The 24,357-nt window shown below is 46.7% G+C and overlaps 1 protein-coding gene across 3 annotated transcripts; it reads right to left on the bottom strand.

Annotated features, from left to right (window-relative positions):
• Positions 1–3,921: 3,921 nt before the first annotated feature.
• On the bottom strand, positions 3,922–23,666 carry MCM10 (minichromosome maintenance 10 replication initiation factor). 3 transcript variants are annotated; one of them, XM_064443272.1, is made up of 20 exons: positions 23,613–23,666; positions 22,492–22,542; positions 21,362–21,682; positions 20,495–20,599; positions 19,798–19,932; positions 19,147–19,321; positions 18,177–18,342; positions 17,250–17,417; positions 15,729–15,845; positions 14,056–14,255; positions 12,961–13,061; positions 11,834–11,935; positions 11,609–11,726; positions 10,474–10,702; positions 8,790–8,949; positions 7,991–8,109; positions 6,988–7,101; positions 6,067–6,212; positions 5,807–5,849; positions 3,922–5,432 (listed from the first exon to the last, which is right to left on the bottom strand). In XM_064443272.1, the coding sequence occupies exons 2-20, from the start codon at positions 22,496–22,498 to the stop codon at positions 5,349–5,351; spliced, it is 2,610 nt and encodes an 869-aa protein (XP_064299342.1). In that variant the 5' UTR covers positions 22,499–22,542; positions 23,613–23,666; the 3' UTR covers positions 3,922–5,348. The 3 variants fall into 3 exon arrangements, with proteins under 3 accessions (XP_064299342.1, XP_064299361.1, XP_064299350.1); XM_064443291.1 differs by having other exon boundaries at positions 8,808–8,949; XM_064443280.1 differs by lacking the exon at positions 23,613–23,666 and adding an exon at positions 23,138–23,399.
• Positions 23,667–24,357: the final 691 nt, after the last annotated feature.

Below are 24,357 nucleotides of genomic sequence, written 5' to 3'. Positions count from 1 at the left end.
GGCCCCTGCTACCTGCAGGATCACTGGCGAAGGCAAGGGCTGACGGAGGGTGACCAGACCAGAGCACAGCAGAGTTTTCATTTCTCCAACACCTCCCACAGACCAGTTTGGGCTGGAGGGCAGAGGTTTTGCCAGGCCCATCTATGTCCATAGGCCTTGGTTGCATTTTTGGCCTCGATGATTACTCTGCCTCACAAGTGGTCCTAAGTGTATCAACCCCATTGACCCCTCTTGTGACACTGATTACATGTTTGGTAGTGTCTGGGGGGCGGTCTTTTTTTTTCCTTAAAGATTGAGTTCCAGAAATTCTCTGGTTCACACGAGGATTTCAAGAGTTAGAGAAAAATAGGAAGCAGAAATCTTCTTCCCCCAGTGTTTCTAAATACTGAAGTTTGAAAAAAATAGAATGCCCCTCAAAAAAAAAACCAACCTAGAACGGGTGAGAAAATGGGATCTTAAAGCTTCAGAACCACAAGAGGGAAATTAAGAAAAATCCCATTTAATTGTAGTTTTAGCCCTGACGATTCTTTAAGCTGGTTTCACTGATGTGATAAGGTTTGTTCCTAATATTCAGCAGTTGAAAAAGCTGCTGCTGGCCAGGTTTATTAACAAAAAACATATGTGCTCTCACACCTAGGCTTGTGGTTTGGCTTGGGAACTTTCCAGATGTTCAGCTTCGGTCTTCACCAATGGTTTCTATTGCTGCGTGAAAAAGGATTTTTCTCAAAGAGGTATTCCATTCTTAATCCCAAAACTATAGGAAAAAATTCAGCCCAACCTTTCCCAGAAATCTCCCTTCCAGGCTAAGACTTGGCATGGGAAATTTCACCCCCAAAAAGGACTTCTCAAAAGCAGCAACCGCAAAAACAAGAGCATGAGAAAACATTTATTGCCACTGTTCCCAAGCAATTTCTAGGCCAAGAGCCCCCACGTTCAACTGCTGCCTTTTTTTAGGAGCAGAGCAGCAGCTTCAGGGATGAAAGAGCACTGAGATTTTTGGGAGGGATTTACATAACTCACTGAATCTAACCAAGACGTTCAAGTACTTTATCACTAGGATCTCCACAGGCCTGAATGAAACCAGGCCGACAGCATTAGGCGGGTTTAACACACAGGGCACACAAGTCTTGGCGTGTGCTAGCAAGTAACTGAGGCCTTAATTTAGGAAGTTAATTAAGACCCCATGTAATTACAGCCCACGGCACATTCTGTGTTGGTGGTGTGTGGGACGGGCTCAGACACAGGAGCACCAGGTGCCGTCATTTGCATGCGATGGGCTCCCATCCAGCCCCTGACCTCCTCTAAGCCACCCTATTTACTCCAGCTTTGCAAGGGAAGGAGGAACCTGTTAATTTTATGCTTGTCCATGCCCAATGTCAGGTGTCCTCCCCTAAAATCAGCACAGCCAACATGTGCTGAGCTACCTGGGGTTACAGCGCAGGTGCCCACCTGGCGAGCACTCCCTGTGGGGCCGGCAGCCTGCACCAAGGTTGCTCAGCTTCATGTTTGCACATGTACCCCGTCCCCTGTGCCTTTCCCAGCCCCTACCTGTGCCTGGATAACCAGCCCGGGCATCTCCTTTCTCCAGCCCTTAGCTGCTGTAGGGAGAAAGAGGGAGCAATTACCTTTCCTGTGCAAAAACATCCCCCTCTCCTTGCTCTGGTTACTCCCCTGCTCATTGTCCGTGCAAGCAGTGTGGGTACCCTGAAGCCAGAGCTCCTCCTCTCTTGACTCGAAGTCTATGAAGACAGAACAGAAAAATACAAGATAAACAGCTGTGCTGGAGAGGAAACTGCGTGACACGTTGATACGGCAGCAAGTCCGGCTGCCTGTGCCGGGAGCTGTCAGGCAGCCAACAAAAGGCATAAGCAAACACCAGGCCAGGTAGGAAAGTCTGGAAGAAATCTAACAGCAAGGTGCAAACTCAACAGTGAAAATAGTTGTGCAGAAGCCAGGGCCCCAGAGACACCCTTCCCTCTGCGTTTGCCTGTCACCCTAAAAGTCAGGTTTTGAGCTGTTGTCTAAGGGACAACAAATAAAGGCTGTTTTGCCATTTTTGAGTCACTGTTAGTCATATAAATAGAAAAGAGCACTGATCCCTCAGGCTGTATTTTCAGCCAGCAGTGGAGGACCCCAGCTGCACCCTGAGGCTCTCCGACATGAGCATCACAGGGCTGCTTTGGGGGCAAAATGCAACAGGCTCTGCAACACAGCTTTGCGTGGGAAATGAGACTAAGAGAAAAGTTTTGCCTGCGCTCTTGTTCCACACATACTTAATTTTGGGAAGGAAAAGCCGGGCACCAAGTGGGTTGGGAAAACTAAAATGATGTGAAACGGCTGGGTGAGCCCAGCTTGCGGGGGCACTGCACGTGACGGCCCGAGAGACCACTGCACAGGGGCTGCCATCAAACACTGGCGGGCAAAAGGGAAGGTCCTTTAGCAGTGTATTTGTTGTGAAAGGCTATTAAGTTTTCATTAAGCTGATTTTAGTCAAGAGTTAATAAGCCTAAACTGGTTAGTGCAGAGGGAAGAGGACGCTAAAGGTTTAATTTTTCTTCAAAGTGTTTGTAAAAATCCAAGGGAAGATAATTCACAGCAGCAGGGCAAGGTGTTCTAAATTAATATTTCAGCAGCAGCTGAGGGCTGAGGAGAGGCAGGGTGCTTAACTTAAAAACCAAGACTGATTGTGTAGGTTATTAAGAGAATAATGTAAGCTTATATTATTAATCAATCTTATAAACTGGATATCTCCTGCCCGTTTTGATGTACACACAGGACATTTTGTAGCTGGAGAAACAACCTTGCAGACAGGTAGAAGTTTGGCTGGGCAAAGGGCTGATTTATCAGCAGACTACTCTGCAGATCTCAATAATGGCTCTGAGAATGTACGTTCAGTGTTGTATTTCCAGTGTGATTTTGCTTAACGATTCAGGAGACATGGCAGCTTCACCAGCACTGCTTTCTTGATTCACCAGCAGCACTAAGGGCTGCCGTGTTAATTCAGTTTAACGCCTTGTACCCACTGGTAGTGTCAGGGCAGACTCCCATCCCTCGGCCTGCTGGCTGCTCTCATGCTAACACAGCCTGGCACGCCGCTGGGCTTCGTTGCAAGGTTGGAGGACTTTGTATCCGAAACTGGATGTTCCCAAATCTAGGACAGCTTCAGTGACAGCACAGATCCAGCTGGGCTTATCAGGTCATGCCTGAGCTGCCTCTTGCGGGTCTTTGCCTCTGCTTTTGCTCCCAAGTATCGGTGGAAATGTACCGCTCGGTACCGACCAGAGACCCCGCAGGCTGCCCTGGCACGGTGCTGGGGCTGTGCGCTCACGTGGCAGCATGCCCCAGCGGGTAGCTCCCCTCCTGCCTGCTTCTGCTGGGCTGGAGCCATCTCTGGCTCAAGAAAAGTGCCACCAAAAATAGACTGAGGCACATAAAATCCATTACATCAATCTTTCCCACTCCTTGTTTACTGCTGGGGTTTAAGCAAAGCAACAGACCTTGGTTTCTTCATCCTATTTTTGAGTACAAGGATGAGTTGAGGGTACTGCTTTCATTCCCTGGCTCCCAAGGAGGCACATACCTTTCCTACACATCACAGTCCTGAGGGCATTTATGAAGAAAGTTATTATGAAGTTATTACGAAGAAAGCATTACTCCACCTTTGACAGGAACTGGAAAAAGCCTGATGCTTTCAACGTGCCAGCTGAAGGCTGATACCGATGTGCAATTGATGCTGGTTTTGTGGAATCCAGGTGAGAAACTCCTCTTGGTCAGAATGAGAAATCTGCATGGCAGCCGGAGCTCCAGATGAGGAACCAACTCCTTTCGGTGATTCAGCACCAAGCTCTCAGGCAAATGAAGATGTCGGGCAAGCACCCCCTCCTCCTCCTCCGAGAAATGATACCATACAAACCCAGGGAGTGTTTTATTGTGCACCGTATTTATTCTGAATGAGGAATCAACAGGAGACTGCCGAGCAATGTCTCAGTTAGACATTTACAGTCACCTACCAGCGATACCATTTGCTGGGCAGGGTATCAACATGAGCCTGAAATGAATGCAACAAGCCTAGAAAAGCTGCCCAGCAAAAGCACCAGTAGGAGATGAGGGCTGCAGAATACTGAGGTAAATCTGTCCAGTTGCTTCAGATAAAGTAACTTACTTCTCTTCCAGCCCCCGTGCACGCAAACAAAAGAGGTATCGACAAGGCCACTGGGATATGTGAGACTGTTGGTGGCAGTTTCACCAAATCACTGAGGTACTGGTGGGTTTAGGCACTTAAAAACACTACTGGGCAGCAGAAGGATCAGGCTGAGGAAAAGCTGGCTGAATGCCACAGGCCTCTCTCCTACAGAGTGCTTTCAGAAAAATGCCTGTATGAGGACAGCCCTTCTCAGATTTCCCTTGGAAATCTCGTCCTGCTTGGTCTGAGACAGCTACTGTCCCCATGCAGCTGTGCCAGCAGCCCAGGTTGACATGGTGATGGCTGGGAAAGATTTCAGGAAAATTTAAAGTGCCAGAAGAAGGGTAAAATGTATTAAATGTGATCACTCAGCTCTTTAAAACCACTCACAAGCCAGTGCCAGATTCATTAAAATCCTTTTCAAAGTGGGAGCTGGAGGTTTGTAGCCGTAATGGTGCTGCAGTGTGGATGGTGCTGGGAACCTGGTATGGGCTGCTCCCGACAGACTGCAGTGTGAACGCTGCTGGTTTGCAGTGCCAAAGCCACTGAAGGGGTTTTTTTAAAACACATAAGCCAAGGAGACAACTCAAGAACCATTTGACATCTGTTCTTAATGGTTAAAAGTGATTAATTTTGGAGCCAATGAAGACTGCTTCTGTGGCGACAACCCTCACACACCTCTTTTTGGCCAACAGCTGAAAAACCTGGACAGGCTGGCACTTAAGCAACGCAGTATTAACTTCAGAAGTGCTTATGGAGTCTACAGTCCTCACAGAACATGATGATTTGTGGCACTTAGAATTCTGGTGAGGTCACTCTACACCAGCCATTCAACATAAATTGTGGGATCCCTAAGGATTTCTTGGTACAAATTCCTCTCTAGATGTCTCTTTTCTAGGTTAAATCTTGTAAACAAGTTGTTAACAAGAAAGAACAGGCAAGAATGTGTATTTCACATGCAGCCTTATTCAGTCAATTTTAAAAAGATCAAAGCTGAATATACACAGTGACCTGGTGGAGACTTTGTGGATGTTCTTCTCATCAGGAATTGACTGTCCTGCTCGTTCATCCCTAAAACCAGAACCCTGTGGGCACTCCAATAAAGAAATGTGTGTTTAAGACACAGAAATCCATCCTCATGTTGTGAAAAAAAATCAGCTCCAGGTCACTTAAGACTATTGAGAAATTTTGGTTGTTCCTCCCCTCTTGGTAGAAGTGTTTCTCCACCAATCTGCGGACCTCTTTTCTCCTAGAAACATGAACCATAGAGAAAAGAAGTTAAATGTGTGGTGAGATGTCTCACAATCATTTATTTCTTTGACAGAAAGTGTGGTAGGGCTAGATTATCTGATTAAATATTGACAGACACTCTGGGAACCTTCAAACTCTGAATTCTTACAACTTTGGTCAGAAGCAAATTTCCCACTGTTAAGTAAAACAAAGCTTCAAGAACAGAAAGCAAGAAGAGAAAGTCCACAAGAACACAGCCTGCAGGTACCTGTATGTACCTGCCAAGATGCAGAGCTGCTTGGCTTTGCTGGCAGCTGTGAGGGCGCTAAAGAAAAGCACCAGGAGAAGCAGACAGAGTGCTGAGGTGCTCGGAAACTGCTGGCTCACGCTTACCTTTAGCATCCCGTCTCGCTCCCACTTGAAGAGGCCACAGGTACTGAAAGATGAAGATGGCAGGTGAGAACACACCACTGCAGCGTGTATTTGCTGCACAGTATGAGGGGGTCCAAAACGAGCCCCACACCTTTCCCACACTGCTCAGCACAAGGGCTAATGTTCCCATTTTAGGACATGGTTATGTGACTCCCAACACATTACTTGCGAAGGGACAGCAGCAAAGCCCCAGTCACCATTTCACGAGGCTCGTTTCTTACCTGCAGGGCTTTTTTGGGAGCCTGTCAAGGGCAATAGCTCGGTTTCCACAAGGACATTTAAAAAATCTTTTGATGGCATCATGCCAGTGGTAGTCGTGGTTATCCTGCACACATGTCTCCAGAGGCTTAAAATAGGTGTAATTACACTGTCAGGGAGGAGAAAGAGAGCTGTGAGCGCTTCACCAGCATGTTAGACTGGCGACAGCTGAATACCTGGAGGAAAGCACCTCCACCTTCTCCCATCCTGAGGAGCTCACCAGTCTGAGATCATTGTCCCAGGTTTTGTCACTGCTCCTTCTAATGCCATCCTCCCCTCTTTGCCACCACCCTGTGGCCCTGCTTCCAGCACCTCACGGGGCACACGGTGGCCCTCTGTGCAGTCCCAAAACAGACAGGAAAGGCAGAGAGGGGGAGAAGTCCAGCAGGGGCTGAAACTCTGGGAATGGGAGAAAACTCCTCCCTTCCTCTCGGCACATCTAGGATAGTAACACATCTCCACTCCTGTTCCTGATGGTGAAGTCTCTCGAAATGCAGAGAGAGGAATCCTACCCAGTGTTATATTTTCAAGGCACTTTGCTTATTTTGTCATCTCATGGGGAACCGAGAGCCCTGGTACAAGGCACTTCAGGGAATAAACCGAGAAATACTTTCGGGACATCCACACCCAAGGAACCCAGTGGCATAAACATCAAGTTGAGGTGTTCAAAGCAGCACTAAAGCCCACCTTGCTGGTGTCTTCATGTCACTCAGTGCATAGGCTGCTCTCAGCAACAGGCACAAGGAACGAAACTGTCTCCATTTGATCCCTGCACTGGGCTATGGCCAAGAGAGCAACTAACGGGGAGTCTGCAGGATGGTCCAGCAGTTTTGTACAGTCCATGCCCCACTCCCTTACTGTCACCCTGGCTCCCCTTCACTCACCGTTTTACATGTCACAACTCGACATTTCACTTCTTTAATGCTCCTCATCTTCTCTTCTATTTCTTCCTTTTTCACCAGGGGCTGGAAGTATTGCTCCTGCAGTTCAGCCTCAGCCTGTGGGAGCACACAGAAAGGGTTGTGGGGAGACAAAGATGGGAGAAGTCGCTCCATAAATGGCCTCGGAGCAAATTACTACCAGGCCTGCTTGAAGTAGTCTGCAGTCCGGGAGCCAGAGAAATACCAAATATGTCTTGATTCAAAAAAATCCACATACTGCGTGTGCTGTGCTTCACCAACACTTGAATGAGCCACCTCCGAGATGTCTAGGTGGGAGGGTTTAACAACAGCACGCACTGCTGCAATAAGCACATACCTGTGAGGACAGTGCAGGGAGTAGGCAGGTAGGCAGCTGTAACAAACGGAATCGGTTCCTAGCTAAAACACTGCTCCTCAGAAGACCTTAAAACAACTAGGACTTCCTACCAACACAACATGTGCAAGACAAGAGCCCTGTGCCACGGGAAGTGCTGTATCCCTGGGAACATGGCTCAGCAAAGACACCGATGGGAGAAACCCAACCCTTTAGCTCTTGAGGGCAACTGCTGGCATTTCACAGGCTCCACAACTTGCCTGAGTCCCAGATGAAAGTGGCAGCTCTCTCTATGTAGCCAAGATGACAGCAAACGAGGGACAAACCAGGCATGTGGCTAATTTGATTTTAAAGTAGAAGGATTTATTTGATCATCCACTAACCAGGAACTTCACTGATTCTTCCAAACACGGCAAAAAAAGACAATGGCAACTTGACCGTACCATGGCTACGGCAATAATGCTGACTTGCAGGCGCTGTGCCCTGTGTGCTCAGAGCCCCCTAACCCTACTCATCAGGATGATTTCGTGCCTATGGCATGTTTGGGTGCCTGCTTCTTGCTATAATCATTACGAGGAGTCCAGACAGCTCCATAGTTCTGAGCCCTCACTCATGGCTGGATTGAGGCCATACCTCTTTCAGGACATCTGTGTGCTTGGACTTGGCATTCAGGATTTTCTGGAACTCTTCTGACTCCAGATAGGCCAGCTGCTCACGCTGTTTCTTTTGGGCAGGCTCCAGTTCATCCACATCTAGGGAGACAAAAGGGCTCAGTCCTACAGAAGCCAAGTTGAGAACAAGGTTGTGATCTCTAAGCATGGCCATTGTAGGAGCTTTTGGAAGCCTTGGGTCTCTCAGGCAGATGTTCGGGTCAAACAGCAGCCTTTCATAGTTCAGGAAAACTTGAAGCCAAGTTCAAATATGGCTTCAGAAAAAACAAAAGCATTTTTTAAAATAATATTGCATCTTCTCTCAAAGTACTGTACTAGGAATTTTCACATCACTCCCACAGGAGAGAGCAGTGTTGCCTCCCTGACTGATGGAAAAGCTTTAAAGGGAATGAAGCAATTAATTCAAGATCACACAGTAAATCACCAGCAGGGAAACTCAAGTTCCCACAAAAGATTCAGATACCATCACAGGTGGGACTATTTCTTGGTTTCCCTTGGTTAAGTCGGCCATACATTGCAGATGCTCAAGTGTCGGACAAAAGGGAACAGAGACGAGGACAGGATGCTATCAGAGATTACATCTCATACTCTCTCCACAGAGTTAGAGATTGTTTAGCCTTTGCAACAAACCTTTAAGTTCTAAACACACCTAACTTGTCCTCTCTTTGGCACAGCAATTAAGTCCTTAACCCAGCAACTAGTGCTCCATTCAGCGGGACATAGTCACATTTTTTTCTGTTCTAGAAGCTAACATTACATACCATTCTCTGCTTCTGTACCTTGTGGCTGAGCAACATTTTTCTCAACTCTTTCAACAATTTCTAGGACACTGTCAACATCAGCTCGTTTCCTCTTGACACTGTTTGGGTCAGTTTTAGCAAGAATCTGGCCTTTTGCTCGTAGTCGGTGTATCGCAGCCAGCTAGAAAACAGGAAAGAGCAGTGAATACTTTGGTGACCACTCTAGCTCCCTTGTTTCTACTTCCAGAAGTAGCAGAGGAAGTCTGTCAGGTGGAGGAGACAAGATCCACTGGCCTGAGCCCAGGGCTGGCCGAACAGAGGCCTAACAAAATTCCCAGCTCTGCTGCACATCTAATTCACCACATCACCCAGCCACTCATGACTTCCCAAACCATAAAATCACTCCTCCAGGGGTGTTAGCAGGCTTGATAATCTCTGCAGCTGTGCTTTAACTGCTTCACAAATCAGTAATTTTTCCAGAGGAATCAAATCACTTGAGGTTTCCACATAAATTGGTAATAATTGGGAACTAATAGAAAATTGAGTACAACTATTCCTTTCTGTACTCCCAGAAGGTTAAGATTCCTTCTTCCTTGCTGGAAAAGTCTCTTTGACAAACATGTGAACAGATTTGTGCCAAGAAAAGATGCAGTCTGTTCTGGCTAGACACCAAACTCGTCCAAACTCATGGCACAACATAGCTAAACCAGTTTAGTTCCCTGTTGCTTACCTGGCAGATGGGAAACACACCCAATACGCAGCACTAGCAATGCCAAAGAAAAGACACGCAGTTTAGCATCCCAGGAATTTTCAGCACAAATCCCCTACCCCTTCCCAGCACTTAAGGGTTTTCATGCTTGTAAAACAATCAATATCAACAGGCTTTGCTCTCCCTTCTTCCGTAAAAAAATCACTTCAGCACCTCCCATCCTGGTCTAGGATAGCTCCTATCCAGAACCTGATGCTTTAAGGTGTCCCAAACCCCCAAAACAGAAGAGCAAAAGAGCAGCCACTGGTGGACAGAGCTCGGTCCCACCTGCACGAAGAACAGAGCGCACGCAGAGCAACGCAGCTACTCCAAACTGCTCTCCAAAGGTAATGTGCCCAACAGGTGACAGACTTGTTAGGGCAGGAAGAACAGAGTCACCTCTACTCACAGAAGCTGCTAGTGTGCATAAAGGTGTTTCTTCAGCAAAAACCTTAGCTAAGATCCCTTATCTCCCCATCTCCTTTTCCCCAGTCCCATCCCAAGAGGCTCCTCTGTCCCGAGTCCACACCTAACTGGCATTTGCTGAAATTGTGTCCATGGCTTCAGTGATGCTTGTCTTCAGAGATCAAGAGCGAGTTCACGAGCATCACACATAAGACAAGTCCTAACAACTCGCTGCTGACAAATTCAGGTGAATTTTAAATTAGCAAGAGACACCAGCTCCCGTGGGCAAGCGTCACAGCAACAGCCTCCTCTTTAGCGGCTGGAGGTTGACTATAGGCAAGAGAGTAGCATGAACCTCGGTACTAACAGCTGTCAGGAACCACAGGTTTCTTGTGTACTGTAACACAGCCCAGTCTGACCCCACAAATCAGAAACTTCACCAACACCAGCACTGAGCTGTGCTGTATCTGATCAAAGGCTACTCTACTACCACAGACCAAACTTCCCATAACCTCCCCCTCTTAATACTCAAAAGATTCAAAGAGATGTTACCTTTTTGGCTTCTGCCAAGCTGTCTAGCTTTGGTGTTGGAGGCGGAGACCCATCAAAGAAGAGGATATCTTCTCCTTCTGAGAAGCCTGTGCCCAGCCTGGGCCTCTGAGGAGTTGACATTTTTGCAGCTTTGGGAAACTCTGCCCCATGTACTGGGGAATGGAACAAGGACTGTCTGGAGGAGGATGGCAAAGCAGGGCTGCCAGCTTTACTTGTGTTCTGGAGAAACCTTGTAAGACAAGAATAATCCATTGAGATAGATAGGAGTGGAAGGGATACAGACTGATTTTTCACTAATTGGCCTTTTATTGCTAGAAAATCATGCAGTGATTCAGGCATTCAGGAGAGGAAAACAAGGAATTCACTGAGTCTCTGAAATCAAGAGTGACTTGAATAAGTCACCAGAAGGAGTGAGTGACTAATTGCTTTCCAAACAAAAAACAGGGAAGCATCAAATGAAGCTGGGAGATGGGAGTTGGAAGGACAAAAAATGGGCTGCTTTGTAGAACAGGTAGTTAAGCAGTGGGACTTCTTGTCACAGGAGTCACATAAATGCTTAGGTTTACATAGGTCATGGTGAAGAGGTTGGACAGGTTCATGGGAAAAAAAAAACCAAAGCCTTCAGAGATACTGTGACTGACACCACCTTTAGCTTTGAAAGTCCCTGAAATTCATAGTGTTGTAGAGTGTTGTGGAACAGTATTTGGGGGAAATATCATCATGATGGTGCCTAGTCTTTGCCTTCAGGTTCTGTTTGGCTCCTGTTTTGCCTTTTGAGGCTACTTGGCTATATTAATATCAGTCTCACCAAGGGTGGCTCTTCTGACGTTCCTCTTAGTAAGGTTTGTCAACAAGATATGCGCAAAACTCGTGGCAAATCTTAAGGTTCCGAAGACCCTCCCAAGCCAGCAGTGAACGGAACCAGGACTCCCAACCCCAGTTTCCTACTCTAATCAGCCTCTTCCCACCATGCCTTCCAGTTGCTGGGTACTGTGCTTGAGAACATGATTCTCCACTGAATACTGGGTTTTTATATTTTAAAATTTCTATTTAAATAAAACAGCAAAACACCTCCCACAGTTATACTTAGGGCCACAATAATGGAACCCTTCCTATGAAAGTCAATATGTATTACCGCCTCTGAATCTCTTCAGATCGCTTTTTTCTGGCTTCCAGCAATTTCTGTTTCTGTTGCTTGAGCAGTGCTGAAGCAGACACAGACTGGAACTTGGCCCCTTGCTTCTTTTCAGCATCTGGGAAAAAAAGCAAACCAAAACAAAATCAAAAGGTGCAAATGTTTACTCAGAAGGAGGTCGAGTGATTTCAGGTGTGGGTTTTCCTTCAGGCAAAAGGACAATACCTGCTTTGGTCCAGTGTTTGCAGAGGTTTCGTGCTCCAAAAGTTGGCTGTGCCAGCAGTTCCTTGAATTCCTCAGAACACTGCATGGGTCTCTTTGCTGCACCTGCAGCAGGAGAGGCAGAAATACAACAGATTTGGAGCCAAGAAGGGAAGCAGGCCTGGCTTTAGAGATGTAGAGTAGTCTAGGTTGTAGGAAACCCCTGCAGGTCACCTGAGCGAGCACCCCCAAAAAGTAAGGCCAACTTCTACGTTATATTCGGTTGCCCAAAGCCTTGTCTTCACGGAACAAATCATGAAGACATTTCTACCCCTTCAGCAATTTCATCAGTCAGTCAGTTCCCCCTCAGCCTTGGCTGTCTGTGGTCCTCCCACCGTTCCCATTTTTAGAATGCTTGAAAGCCTTGAAGCCACCACATCTTATCCCTGGAGAATTAAGAGCAGCTAAAAGCTAGAGTCACCACATTGTCTGAAATGGAGGCAACTGAGGGAACAGAAAGATGTGAATAAGACATCTAAGTGGCACCTAGAGCACATAGTTCGAATAACCTGTCATCTGCTCTCCCCTGAGCATATTAAGAGCTTTACAGAAAAAAAAATGGAGGCAGAGAAGATCGGTGATATCCCAAAGGCTACAGAGGAACACGCTCTGAAGATCATAAAAGAAAAGCACTAGAAACAGACTGGGTACTCAGGAGGTCCACTGCATTGCAGACCTGACTCTGATTTATACTTAGTATTCCTTGGAAGCTTTCAAGACTGACAGAAGTCATTTATTTTAATCAAATAAAACAAATTCTCTGGTTCAAAGTTCTTAAAACTTCCAATTCCCATTAATCTGGCAAAGATCTTCTGTCACTGTCCAAAGACAGAACAGGAGACTTAATTCAGGGGCACTGATCAAAAAAAGACGCATGGAGCCACACAGTTGCTTAGTTACATTTGCCTTGCAGCTGCGATCTCAAGAGGGAAGAGGAGTTTTGATCAATTGAGAAAGCAGCCTGCAAATGGCTCTCTCTGTTGCAAACCAATTGCCAGATTCGTTCAGTGAGTATCAGGGTCCTGGGACACAGCTACACATCAGGCTGGCAATATCTGGAGGGTGAAGAGACTACATGGGTAGTTAGGTACCAATTTTCTGCCTGGTTTCCTGGACAATTGCATCAACTCCTCTCACGACCAGATTGGAGAGGGTGGTTTGAATCTTCCTTTTTGGTACTGCAGCTGCTGCACTAGAAAGAGGAAACAAAATCAAAAGATCAGAGTTTTCCCATGCTTAGAGCAAGGACAGGAGCTCAAACGCTAGCCCAGTGCTTCAACAAAACTCTAGCCACCCTAAAGTGTGCCTCCCTCCTGTCATCTGTCTTTGGGAAGGATGAGGATCTAAATCCAAACACTAGCACAGTGTTTAGGATCTCCTGTTTCTCCCTGGGTTGAGATATGCATTTCCTATGCATTGAGAGAAAACTAAACGTAGGCAATGGCTAAGCTTTGCTCACAGTTAGTTCCAGGGATGGAGACGAGGCTGAAATTGCCTCATTACTGTGGAGCCACACCAGTTATCAGAGGGCAGTGGTAAGGGAATGAAAGCTGTGTGCAAGCTCAGGGCTTGATCCAGCTGTGACTCAAGTCTCTCCACAGCTGTCTTCAGGGGGATTTGGACGAAGGACCTGGCCCCTCCATGCTAGTTATGAGATGTATACTGATGTAGTGCTGATCTTGGTCACTTAATACGCAGGGTGTACTACTGTCTCTTCATTAACACATAGTCAAACTGTATTATTTCAGTCAAGGAAGAGAGGAGGAGGAAATATGGAATACACCGAGTCTGGGATTAAATGCAGTGAGCCATAACAAAATATGGTAGGGGAATGGCACTGAAAAATACCCATCTTGGAGACTCAAATGCTTGGGATCTCATGACAAAGTTCATTTCACCTACTGAAACACAATGCGCTTGGCCACAAAACACAGTACTAATTTAGAGGTAAAAGCAGCCCTTACCACATCTTAGCGCTGACTGTTAAAGTTTTCCTGTCAAATAGCAGCTGTTACCCCATGGGGCCAGGTGCGTTACACCAAATGCAGGGCATTTATTCCTATTTGGTGAATGTCATTAAGTCAAAGGGAACTCTAACTAGACCCCCTTAGAGATAGCTTCAGGCTCACTTGTATATGGGAGGGAAATTCTGTTCAAAAGCAAGGGAAAGAAGTGGTTTATCTTACACTGAGGCTGCATATGCTGCTGAAGAGACACCTCCATAGTAAAAACCATCCTGACACAGCCTTTCCTTCAAACTGGGATTTTTCCGACCAACTTTTTTGGGAATGCGGCCACCAGAGAAGGTAGCCTGCAGATCTGCCCGCTTCGAGCTGAGCTTCTTGTACTGGGATTGTATGTGATACTGACAATATTCACAGTCATTCTGAAAATTAAAAAAAAGGGGAGAAGCCTGTTGCAGAACAGTAGCAATTACAATTTACTTTATTCCATGCATCCTCTTGCATCCTTCTAGGGCTAAACTGAAGTAACATCTCTATTGTAGTATGCCAGCATTTGACCAACTCAGCAAATGTATGTCCACACTCCAGCAACGAAAACCAGAACTAAAATTGGCCATGATAATCATGGAAAAAAACCTGTGCGCCAAGGAATTTTAAGGCTATTCAACTTGATAATCAGTTCAATTCAATCAGTTGACTTGGCTCAAGTCAACTGATGTCCCAGGCCCTCTTGCCCAGATTCTGTACTCTTGACTCTGATCTGTATGCAATTTTCATACTGGTGTGAACACAAAGGAAAACTAACACCAGAGCAAGATACTTCATGCACTCCTTTCAAATCAATTCATCAGTTTTCAGTGTCAATCCGAGGGAGTTCAGAACTGAAGACAGTGCGCCTGCCAGCCAGAGACAGCAGTGCCATAAACACACTCACTCAGGGTGTTGTTTAACTTTTTACCAGAAACATAACGTCACTCTCATTGAAATTCATTTACCCCAGATTTCTCTAACTACAATTACCCTGCAGTCAAACATTTTTTGTCACTAATTAAACAGACAGCCAATTCCTTTGTGAGGTTCTTCTGCCAGACAGCCTCCATCTACTGTTTGTTCCAGGTGGCACTGGAACATTTCACTGACATTGAGAGCCCTGCGCACAGCCACCTCCTGCAGTGGGTCTGCAATCACAGCCTTGTTTTGCTACAAGTACCTTCTGTATTTATCTTCCTCCCACTCCACACACTTTGAGTTCCTCCCAGTTCTTCATTCCTTCATTTTCTCCTGCTCTTCAAAGTGCTACCCTACTAACTATAACCCTTCCGACCTAGACAGGGTCCCTTTCAGGTATCATAACATCACCATAGCCATGAGGTGACATAGTCCACAAGTCCTTTAAACTAGTACAAGTCAGTACTGTCCCTAAAAGAAGAATCCCAACAGCCTCTTCCTCTCACCTCCAGCACCCCACATTCAGGTATAAATATTCTGGCAGCTTGCGGGCACACTAGACGAGGAAACTCATTGGGTTAAAATCACCTCTGAAAAACACAACCGTTCCCAAGAAAAACCTATTGTTTTACCTTAGATGAGCTCTCCAGTGCCACGCATGGAAGCTTGCATGGGCACAAAGAGTGAAAGGGTGTGGAGACGGTGGCAGTCATGGGTCAAGACCACCTCTTTTCACTGCAGCACCAGCTTTGCTTTTAGGGAGCTACTGTGCTGCTACTACAGGGCCATCACAGAAGCAACTCCTCTGCGTTTCATTTCTCAGTTTCTCCACCCATTTTAGTTACAGGTCAAGATCCAGAAACAAGTCAAAGAGTTGGAGCAACGGTAAAAATTAGCAGCCAGATTTATCAACAGTTTAAGGATGTCCGAACTACTGAGATACAGACCAGGTTCACAATCTGTGCACAAGGATCACCGTTCTTCTTCCTGGCTTTGCAGGTGCCCATGTCCAGAGCTTCACCCATGAGGAGGATCTTCTGGGGATGGTCAACAGACAAGCACACCTAGAAAGAAATCAGAACATGCCTTGAGGAGGACTGGATGGGCCTCTCTTTAGATGTCACTGGTTTGGTTCTGGTCCAGTTTGGTGCCTCTGGTATTAGCAATGTGGTTTTAAAATGCAGGCCTAGTTTCAGAAAGCCACATGTCCTGTTCAGATTGAGAAAAGGCTCAGCTAAAAATAAAAAAAAGCTAATTTCTTTCTCACAAAGGGATGAAAGACGTTGGATTTTTATGGTCAGAGCCTCGGGCAACCAAGAACCAGCAGAGGCAGATCTAGTTGTGCTCTGAGTGATGGTCCTGTACAAGTGCTTGGCTCTGATGCCATCATGGCAACCGCATCCGGCAGTGGGTGGGAAGAAGAGATGCTCCAGAGCTCTCTGTCCCTCTCCATATGTCTAGGTCCACTCAAACCGACTCCTGTGCAAGAAGAGTGTCTGTGTCACACAACCAAAGATACTACAAACTGTGTCTGTAGGTAAGAAACACTTTGGGAAGACAGTCTTAAGGTAGCTCTAAATGCATACCTTTTAGCTAAGAGCAGCCATCCCTAACAGTTAAACAGTCCTTACATTAAATCTGGTATGCCTTTCTACTCACCAACAGGACTTTCTACTGCTTATTCCTGTTAATTCAAGCAATTATATAGCTTAATAGACAATTAATGAGAATCTTAATTTTTCCATTTGGAGAATTTAAAATGCAAAACACTGCATCACCAGCTGCTAGATTGAAATTCCCCTTGACAGAAGTCAGTAAAAACAGTTTCCATTCCAGTGCAATTAAAAAGGTTTAAAAAAAAGTAATTTATTAGCAAAATGAAGTCACCTTACATGTTTTGGTATGTACAGAAAAGTAATTCATCATGTTCTGCATTTCTAAGTAATTGATTAAACAAGTGAACTACTATGTATCAACTTACTATACATAATATGTAATTTGTTTAATAAATCCAATATTGCTTCTTCTCAGTCATGATTTTAGAACCAGGAAACATTTTGCAAATCACATCTCACGCTTAAATTAGAAGACAGAAGTGAGCTTCCCCACCTTCTTCAGCTTTGAGAGACCTCTAGGCTGAGTCAGGCATTGCACTGAAGTAGCTGAATAAACTGAAACGAAAATACGCTCCCTACATCTGTGGAAGAGCTGACTGCTACCGAGAGCTGATTAAACACTGGAATAAGCTCTGGTTTTAAATGCTTAATAGAACTTCCTGAAGTTCAGTCTTCCAGAAGGCCAGGAGCAAATGCACACCACACAAATATCTGACTGCAATTCGAACTGTTCAGGCAGACTGCTGTAATTTCAGCCTTAAGGTGTTATAAAGCTAAATCTCAAGCAGGTATGAAAAAATTCAGCTAGGGGTTTTTATCTACAGCTGATGGGCAAGTGAAAGATCCTCTCACCTCATCAGAGCCTTCTTTAGGTTTCATAGGGTTAGCATTGAGCAGGCCGATGACTGTGCCTTGGTCTGTCTTCCAGTGCTCTTTGTGGACATCACCAAACAAGAAGAGCGAGACACACTGATTGAGATCCCGTAGGTCGTTCAGCCGCCAGATACTGAAGGTTCTGCCCTGGAACGGACATTTGCTTTCCTTTCAGCTCTCAGTAGAGGGACACTGACTGCATCCCCTTTGCTGTTGCTTTTGAAGAGTTACTCGGATTCCCCCCACCCTGGGTTTTCCTGACTTAGAAAAGCACAATTTGTAACCTCAGTAGAGGTTAGATACTGTATCTCCAGCCACGCCAACACAACCAGTTCTGGGATTCTTAAAGGCCAAAATAGCACAATAATACTGCTACTGCCAATCTTCCTGATTGCAGGAAGCAATCTTACTTGCTGAATAAATAGGTTTTTACCACGCTGAACAAACAAAACCAAAGCATATCCAGATCTGTTTCATCAGTGACTTTCTATAGGACACGTACACCACCAAGGCCAGAACGGCCTCTAGGGAAATGATGGAAGCAGAATGTGTTGGCACATTTAAAACGAGAGGGCTGTCTAGAAGGACTGAGAGTCACGGTCTCCCCCCCCCGACATTTGACGTATAACAGTAGGTGAACAGATTTAAGACAGATTTATGCCGTGGTTACATTAGCTAATGCTGCTGTCTGGGACAATCGCACCAGATAAGCTAAGGACTTACCCTGAGGACTAAAAGCAGCATTACTGAATGAAACCAGATGAGCCAAGATCTTTAATACAGTAGCTTTTCATTAACTACACGGAGTTGGCTGATTAAGTTGAAGACATAATTAGTTTTATCAGGAAAGATGACCAGCATAGCATTTCACTGGAACTGAACAAGGGATACAACAAAGTTACTTACGTTATTTGCGCTCTGAGGAGTGATCTTCTTCACTATGACACCAAATGTTACCCAGTCCATTTCCTCCAGATTTTCTGTAGCAAGTTTGCTCTTCAGCTGGGACAGTCGGATAAGCTTCCGGTTAGCCATTTTCCTGTCCATTTCAGCCGATGACACCCGGGGTTTTCTAGATCAAGCAGAAGCATGCAGAAGAGAACACATGCGTTGGCATAAATGGACAGAGACAAAACCACCCAGCATTCTCCTGGAGAGGCTATGTTTTGCTGCAAAATGCTGCTGTGCTTTATTTCACCCCGAGTTTATTTGAAACAAGCCCTCAGTTCAAGAAACTGCACAAATATCAGAAAGCTACTGATCATGCTGTCATTTGTCCAAAAAGCTGCACTGCAACTTAGCCCCAAGCCTGTGTCAACTCTACTCATTTCAGGAAGGACTGAGTATCATGATTGTCTGAGCAAGGTTTGGAAATCCAGCATGGTTTCTGGTGAGGAAAGACGTGAGTATTCAGAGACCTCTTGTGGCCACATCGAGTATGGGGATCACCAGTGGCTCCCGAGGCTTCTCAGCCTGGTGCAAAATCTGCTCAATGGGAGCACAGTTGGGCTTTGCGCATGCCCACTGCTTCCCTCCTCCACCACTGAGGACACCCCAGGGAAGGCAGTGCTAATGAAATGATAGATTTTTTTGGCTAGAAAAGAGCAAAGGTGAAAATAGAAATATGGTAATAAGCCAGAAGTCAATTTTACCTATTTACTGGCCAACCAGACAGTGCTGTGGCTTTGTGTTACATCCCCTAACGACAACTGACTGATCTGACATGGTTAAACGAGGTACACACAGCAAATCAGAAATCCAGTCCTCTGTACACCATTTGTGTGACTAGCATCACAGGACATCGGACTGATTGTGTTTTCTCCCCCGTTACTGGAGGGTGATGTCCCCAGACAGAGCTCAGTGCTGGGCTGCTCACCTTAATCTCAGTCCCGAGAAGGTTTCCACAGACACTGGCTGAGTTGTTGCACTGGAGCATGTAGGCATGTGAGGAGTCTTCTCCCTGGTCACCTTACTGGGCGTGTTCCCTGTGGCAGACTTGAGAGGCTGGAACGCCAGACTGACAACTTGCTGTGGAGGAGGAGTCTTGTTCTCTTTAGAAGGAAAAAAAGGAAGAAAAGAAAATCTTGACAGTGAAATAAAACTTCTAAATAAAAGTTACACCTGGCCAGAGATGGGAGTTTACTATAACATACTTAAGAAAAAGGTGTAAGTCAGCTGGGAACTAACTGACAGCTCCAGATCAGTCACGGGTAACTCAGGCAATGAGTTCTGCCTGGTGAGGAGCTTCCCAGAGCAGCTCTCATTTCCAGGCAAGCTAAACTGTAGGATACACAGATGCAAGCTAGACTCCTGTCAGTGTCCAGGTTAACCACAGCAATACAGAGCATAGCACCTGTTGCAAAGAACACAATAATTAACTCGGTAGTGAGCTCTGATGCACTGTGACCGGACCACTGACTAGTGCAAAACTCTCCTGGATGTGTCTATGCTGCTGCTCTGAACCAGATATACAGGCTTTCAAGAAAAGTCCAGCATGTTTCACTGAAAAGCAGACTGAGAATGGTACCTGCTGAGGATGCTTTTGATTTCTGGATTCCTCGCTTGGCTGGCGGTAAAGGATTGCCCAGCTGGGCTGAGAAACATGGTGACTCCTGCAGCTTCTGAACCTTCCTTTCCTTTAAAGGTGGACAGGGAGATTTACCTGGCCAAGAAAACAAAAAAAATCTATGAGATCTCAGGATCTGGACTTTAAGAATTGCTCCAAATTAAGTAATTCTCTGAATAACAAGTCCACATAGAAGCCCTTCAGCTAAGTTGCCAGCATCTGAAATACAAGAGCTGGAAAAGCCCCAATGCCTCTCCCCCATAATGGCCTAAAACTCTGGGTATCACTGACACCACAAACCTGTGGAAAGTAGGAACACCCCATTGCTTTTCAGTCTTCCCATGCAGTTTCATTACTACACGCAATGTGCCACAGCAGCAAACATAGCTGTTTTTCTGGGTGTACCAACATCTGCCAGTAAGAAGGGCCAATTCCAGCATGGAGCACTTCAGTCGTGAAAGCTGCCCCACGATGCAGACACCAAAACTGCAGCTCATTAATTTAGTCTGTAGCCGCAGGAAACAACCTGTGTGGGAATACACCAGACCACCATTCCTCTTTGCTACTCGTGCCCACTTTAGGATTATCTGGGGTCTTGCTTATAAATTGTGCGTTGGTAGGCCAACAAATCATAAACCCATTTAATTAGTCTTGTTACCAGGGGTTTTCTTCTCAGGGCCTGAACTGGACTGCTGCCCAATAGCAGTCTTTTGCAACTGCTCCTGTAATGTCTTCATCTGTTCTTGCAATTTTCTCAGCTCAGCTAGGAAAGAGAGGAGAAGAAAAAGGATAATAATGAAAACAGTGGGAAGCCATTGCAAACAGTGATTTATGAGATCGCTGGAAGTCTGGCAGTTTTACTACATCATAGCAACTTAGAAAACAAAGACTCGAGCTGCAATACAGATTTACTTGAGTCTACATAGCTGACAGTGAAGGGACACTTCTCCATACAGCCGACTTCTCTCATATAAATATTTTACTTGCCCATGTTGCATTTATCTTTCCTACTGAACATAAGACAATTGAAATGGCTGATGATTGCACTCCTTCCTATAAAGAAATGCTTCCAATATAATAAAATATGTGGCCTGGACACAGGAAAGCAAAGTGGCCAGCTCTGCTTCCACACTGGCTGGTATGGCGCAACCTCCTGCTGGTAAGTCCCGAGGGGGAAGGGATTGTTGTGCTGGTGAAAGACACCAGGATGACAGCCCTGCAGACTGAAGCGATATTGCTCTTCATCAGACAAGGCACAGGGACATAGGCAACCTTCCCTGGCCTGCTCACCAGAGCTAGTTTAGTCTCCCTGACTTACTTCAGTCCTCTGTCTTTCTTTTGGAACAAATTTGGGGAGTTTGGGCATTGAGCCCTGAAAAATAGACTTAGAAACTTTTACAAGGACTTTCTGTAGTCCCCTTCTGGGCACCAGACTAAAGAAGCAGCAGGCCCTGCCTTCTGCCCATTAGCTCTCTAGAGACAAGATATATAATGCAAATCAGGTAAAGGATGCTGTTACAGAGACCTTGCAGTTCTTCGTTGGTTTTCTCTTTTGCCTGACTGGGAGCTGAAGTGGGGACAGTTTCTTCTGCCGCCTCCTCTTCCAGCAGGTCATCTACATCTCCGAACAGCGTAGCCAGGTTCTCCTTCTGCTCATCAATCATGCTGTCCTCAGCATTGACCTCCTCAGTGTAGGATGCATCATCTTCTGCATCGAATAGCTCATCATATTCATCTGGTTTTCCCCCCTCATCCTCTGGGGCATCATCCTCCTCAGGAGGATTGCCCTCCTCAGTTGCTTCATTTTCTTCCAGGAGGGAGGCCAACAGATCCAAGTCATCATCAGCTAAGGCAAAAATTAAATTCAGCGTTATTTCCGTCCAGGTAGAGGAAAGCTGCCATGGAATAAAACATCCAAGATACTCTAATCACAAGCTAATGAGAACTGACACTAAATCAGAGCAGCAAGTGGCATTCTTAAAAAACTGCTTCAGCTTTGGCTAAAGGAAGATAAAGCAGCTTCCTGCTGGCTGGTCAGATGGAAATGTGCTTGCAGACACTCTCAGCTTGTGATCCAGGCTGGCTGGTAGGCAGAAAACTTACAGGCCACTTAGTCCTGGCTTTTCCTCCTATGCAACTGCTTGTACAATAGCTGCTGTTACAAAGAAAAGCCTTAAGACCTGTCAAGGTGTAGCCAGGAACTCTACAGACACACCCATGGGGCTTTTGCCAATAGAAGCTGAAGAGGAAGATGCAAGGCAGGCAAGAAAGCATATTCTCACATATACTTTCCTCAAGGAAGAGAGCAAAGAAACATGGATCAAAGGTACAAATAATGGAAAAAAGAAAATCAAGTACAGAGGGAGGAATGGGACAGATGGAGCAGAACTGAAATTCAGAACAAAATGAGGAAAGTATTTAGCCTTTGCTGCTAAAGAAAACACATAACCAGGGAAGGGGCAAGCAGCCTCACAGAAAGGTGGCAACAATGAAGGCACAGGGCAACCTCAAAGGCCCCCTCAAGTGAAGTCAGTGCAACGTTATTTCCTTTGCTGAAAGGTTTACCAAGCTTTCTGAACACTTGCACTTATTAACTAACTTACTGGCCGGAAGACAACTGTCCTATTGAAAGTAAAAGAGTACTTTCCCCCTTACCGTCCATGACTTCACCAGGATTTCTTCAAGAGCCCCTCAAGGAAAAATACTCTGTTATGGGGAGAACAACATTGATACTGTTAAAATAGATATAGCTCAACTAGAAATACACATTGTGTTCAGGCTCCTTATTTGATGATTTGCAAACCACTAGCTTGTTTCTGTTTACAGCTGCAGACAAGGGCTCCATGAAATTTTAAATCTCCATGTACATTTTCTGTGTCTAAAGTCTGACCTACCCTGAACTCACCTCAGTGCAAAGGCATTACTTTTAGAAAACAGCCCATAACAGACATAGATTTTAAGAGATGCCTACCATGTTGTCCAAGTAATAACCATTTCCACCTCATCGGTCCTGTGCTATAATCAGTATCCATGTAACTAAATACTTAGTTAAAAATTTAGAATTTAACTGAAGCAAATCTTCCAAAATGGATTCAGTCTCCATTTGAAAATGGAAGGTAGCAGGGTTTTGCTCTCCCCTCACAACACAGTTCTTATTCTTAGAAGCATACATTCTACATTTCTCACAGCTTCTCGATTTCACGGACACATGGCCGTGAAAAATAATCAGCGTGGGCAGGCATAAATGGCCAAGGGAAGGCTGGATAGCAGAAGAGAAACCCACTGGGGCTAGATTACTCACAAACCCCGACTGTGCTTTGAGGTCTTCCTGCTGCAGAGACTTTTGTTTCGCCCATAAACTCCACTTTTAATAGTTCCCTTTTTCGCTCTTGCTCAGGAACATCGATTTCCAGCACAGAACAAAACCAGACTGCGGAGCACACAGGGGCAGGCATGGCTAGTGCCCGCCGCGCGGCTCCGGGCCCCCGCTGGCGACACCGGCCCGGGGATCCCCCCTGCTGCCGGGCGGGTCCCGCGGGATCCCCACCCCGACCCCAGTGGATCCCCGATTCTCCTCCAGCGCCGCCCGGGACCCGGGATCCACCTCCACCGCCCCCCCACCCCGGGGATCCTCCTCCCCCTCACGGCTCCCCTCCCCGCTCGGCAGCCTCCCTCACCCAGGGGACCCCACTGCCTCCCCAAGAGCTTCCCCGTGGATCTGCGATCCCGAACCCCGGGAACCGCCTGCCGGAGCCCCCTCACCCCACCCCACTCACCGCCACCCGCGCGCTCCCCGGCACCCGCCAAAACTCCAACCTGGCCCCGCCCCCTCTGGCGCATGCGCGGGCGCAACTCCGTGGGGCGCGCGGCGGCGGCGCGCGCCATCGTTAGTCCTGGCAGCGGCGGGCGCCGCCCGGCGCCATCTTGGTTGTGGGCGGGCGGCGCGGGGAGGGGGGGTGAGGGTGGGGTTTGGGCCAAGGAGGACGAGAGGGCGGCTGCGCTGAGTGAGGTCACGGGTGTGGGGATGACGACATCATGCCTTTCTGGTCGATGGCAAGTTGAACATGAGCCCACAGCGTGCCCTGGCAGCCCAGAGGGCCAGCCGTGCCCTGGGGGGCATCGAGCCCTGCATTGCAGCCGGGCGAGGGAGGGGATTGTCCCGCTCTGCCCCGCGCTGGGGCGGCCTCACCTCGAGTGCTGGGGGCAGTTTGGGGCGCCACAGGACATTGAGGGTATAAAGCTACTAGAGAGTGTCCAGAGGAGGCCACGGAGTTGGTGAAGGGTTTAGAGGGGAAGCTGTATAAGGAGCGGCTAAAGTCCCTTGGCTTGCTCAGCCTGGAGAAGAGGAGGCTGAGGGCAGCCCTCATGGCGGTCTGCAGCTTCCTCACAAGGGGAGGAGGAGGAGGGGCAGGCGCTGATCTCTTCTCTCTGGCGACCAACGCCAGGACCCGAGGGAATGGCAGGGAGATGTGCCAGGGGAGGGTTAGGCTGGGTATTAGGAAAAGGTTCTTCCCCCAGAGG

The sequence above is a fragment of the Phalacrocorax carbo genome, chromosome 1 (assembly GCF_963921805.1).
Source record: "Phalacrocorax carbo chromosome 1, bPhaCar2.1, whole genome shotgun sequence".
NCBI classification, from domain to species: Eukaryota; Metazoa; Chordata; class Aves; order Suliformes; family Phalacrocoracidae; genus Phalacrocorax; species Phalacrocorax carbo.
This window is presented reverse-complemented; position numbering and strand designations above follow the sequence as displayed.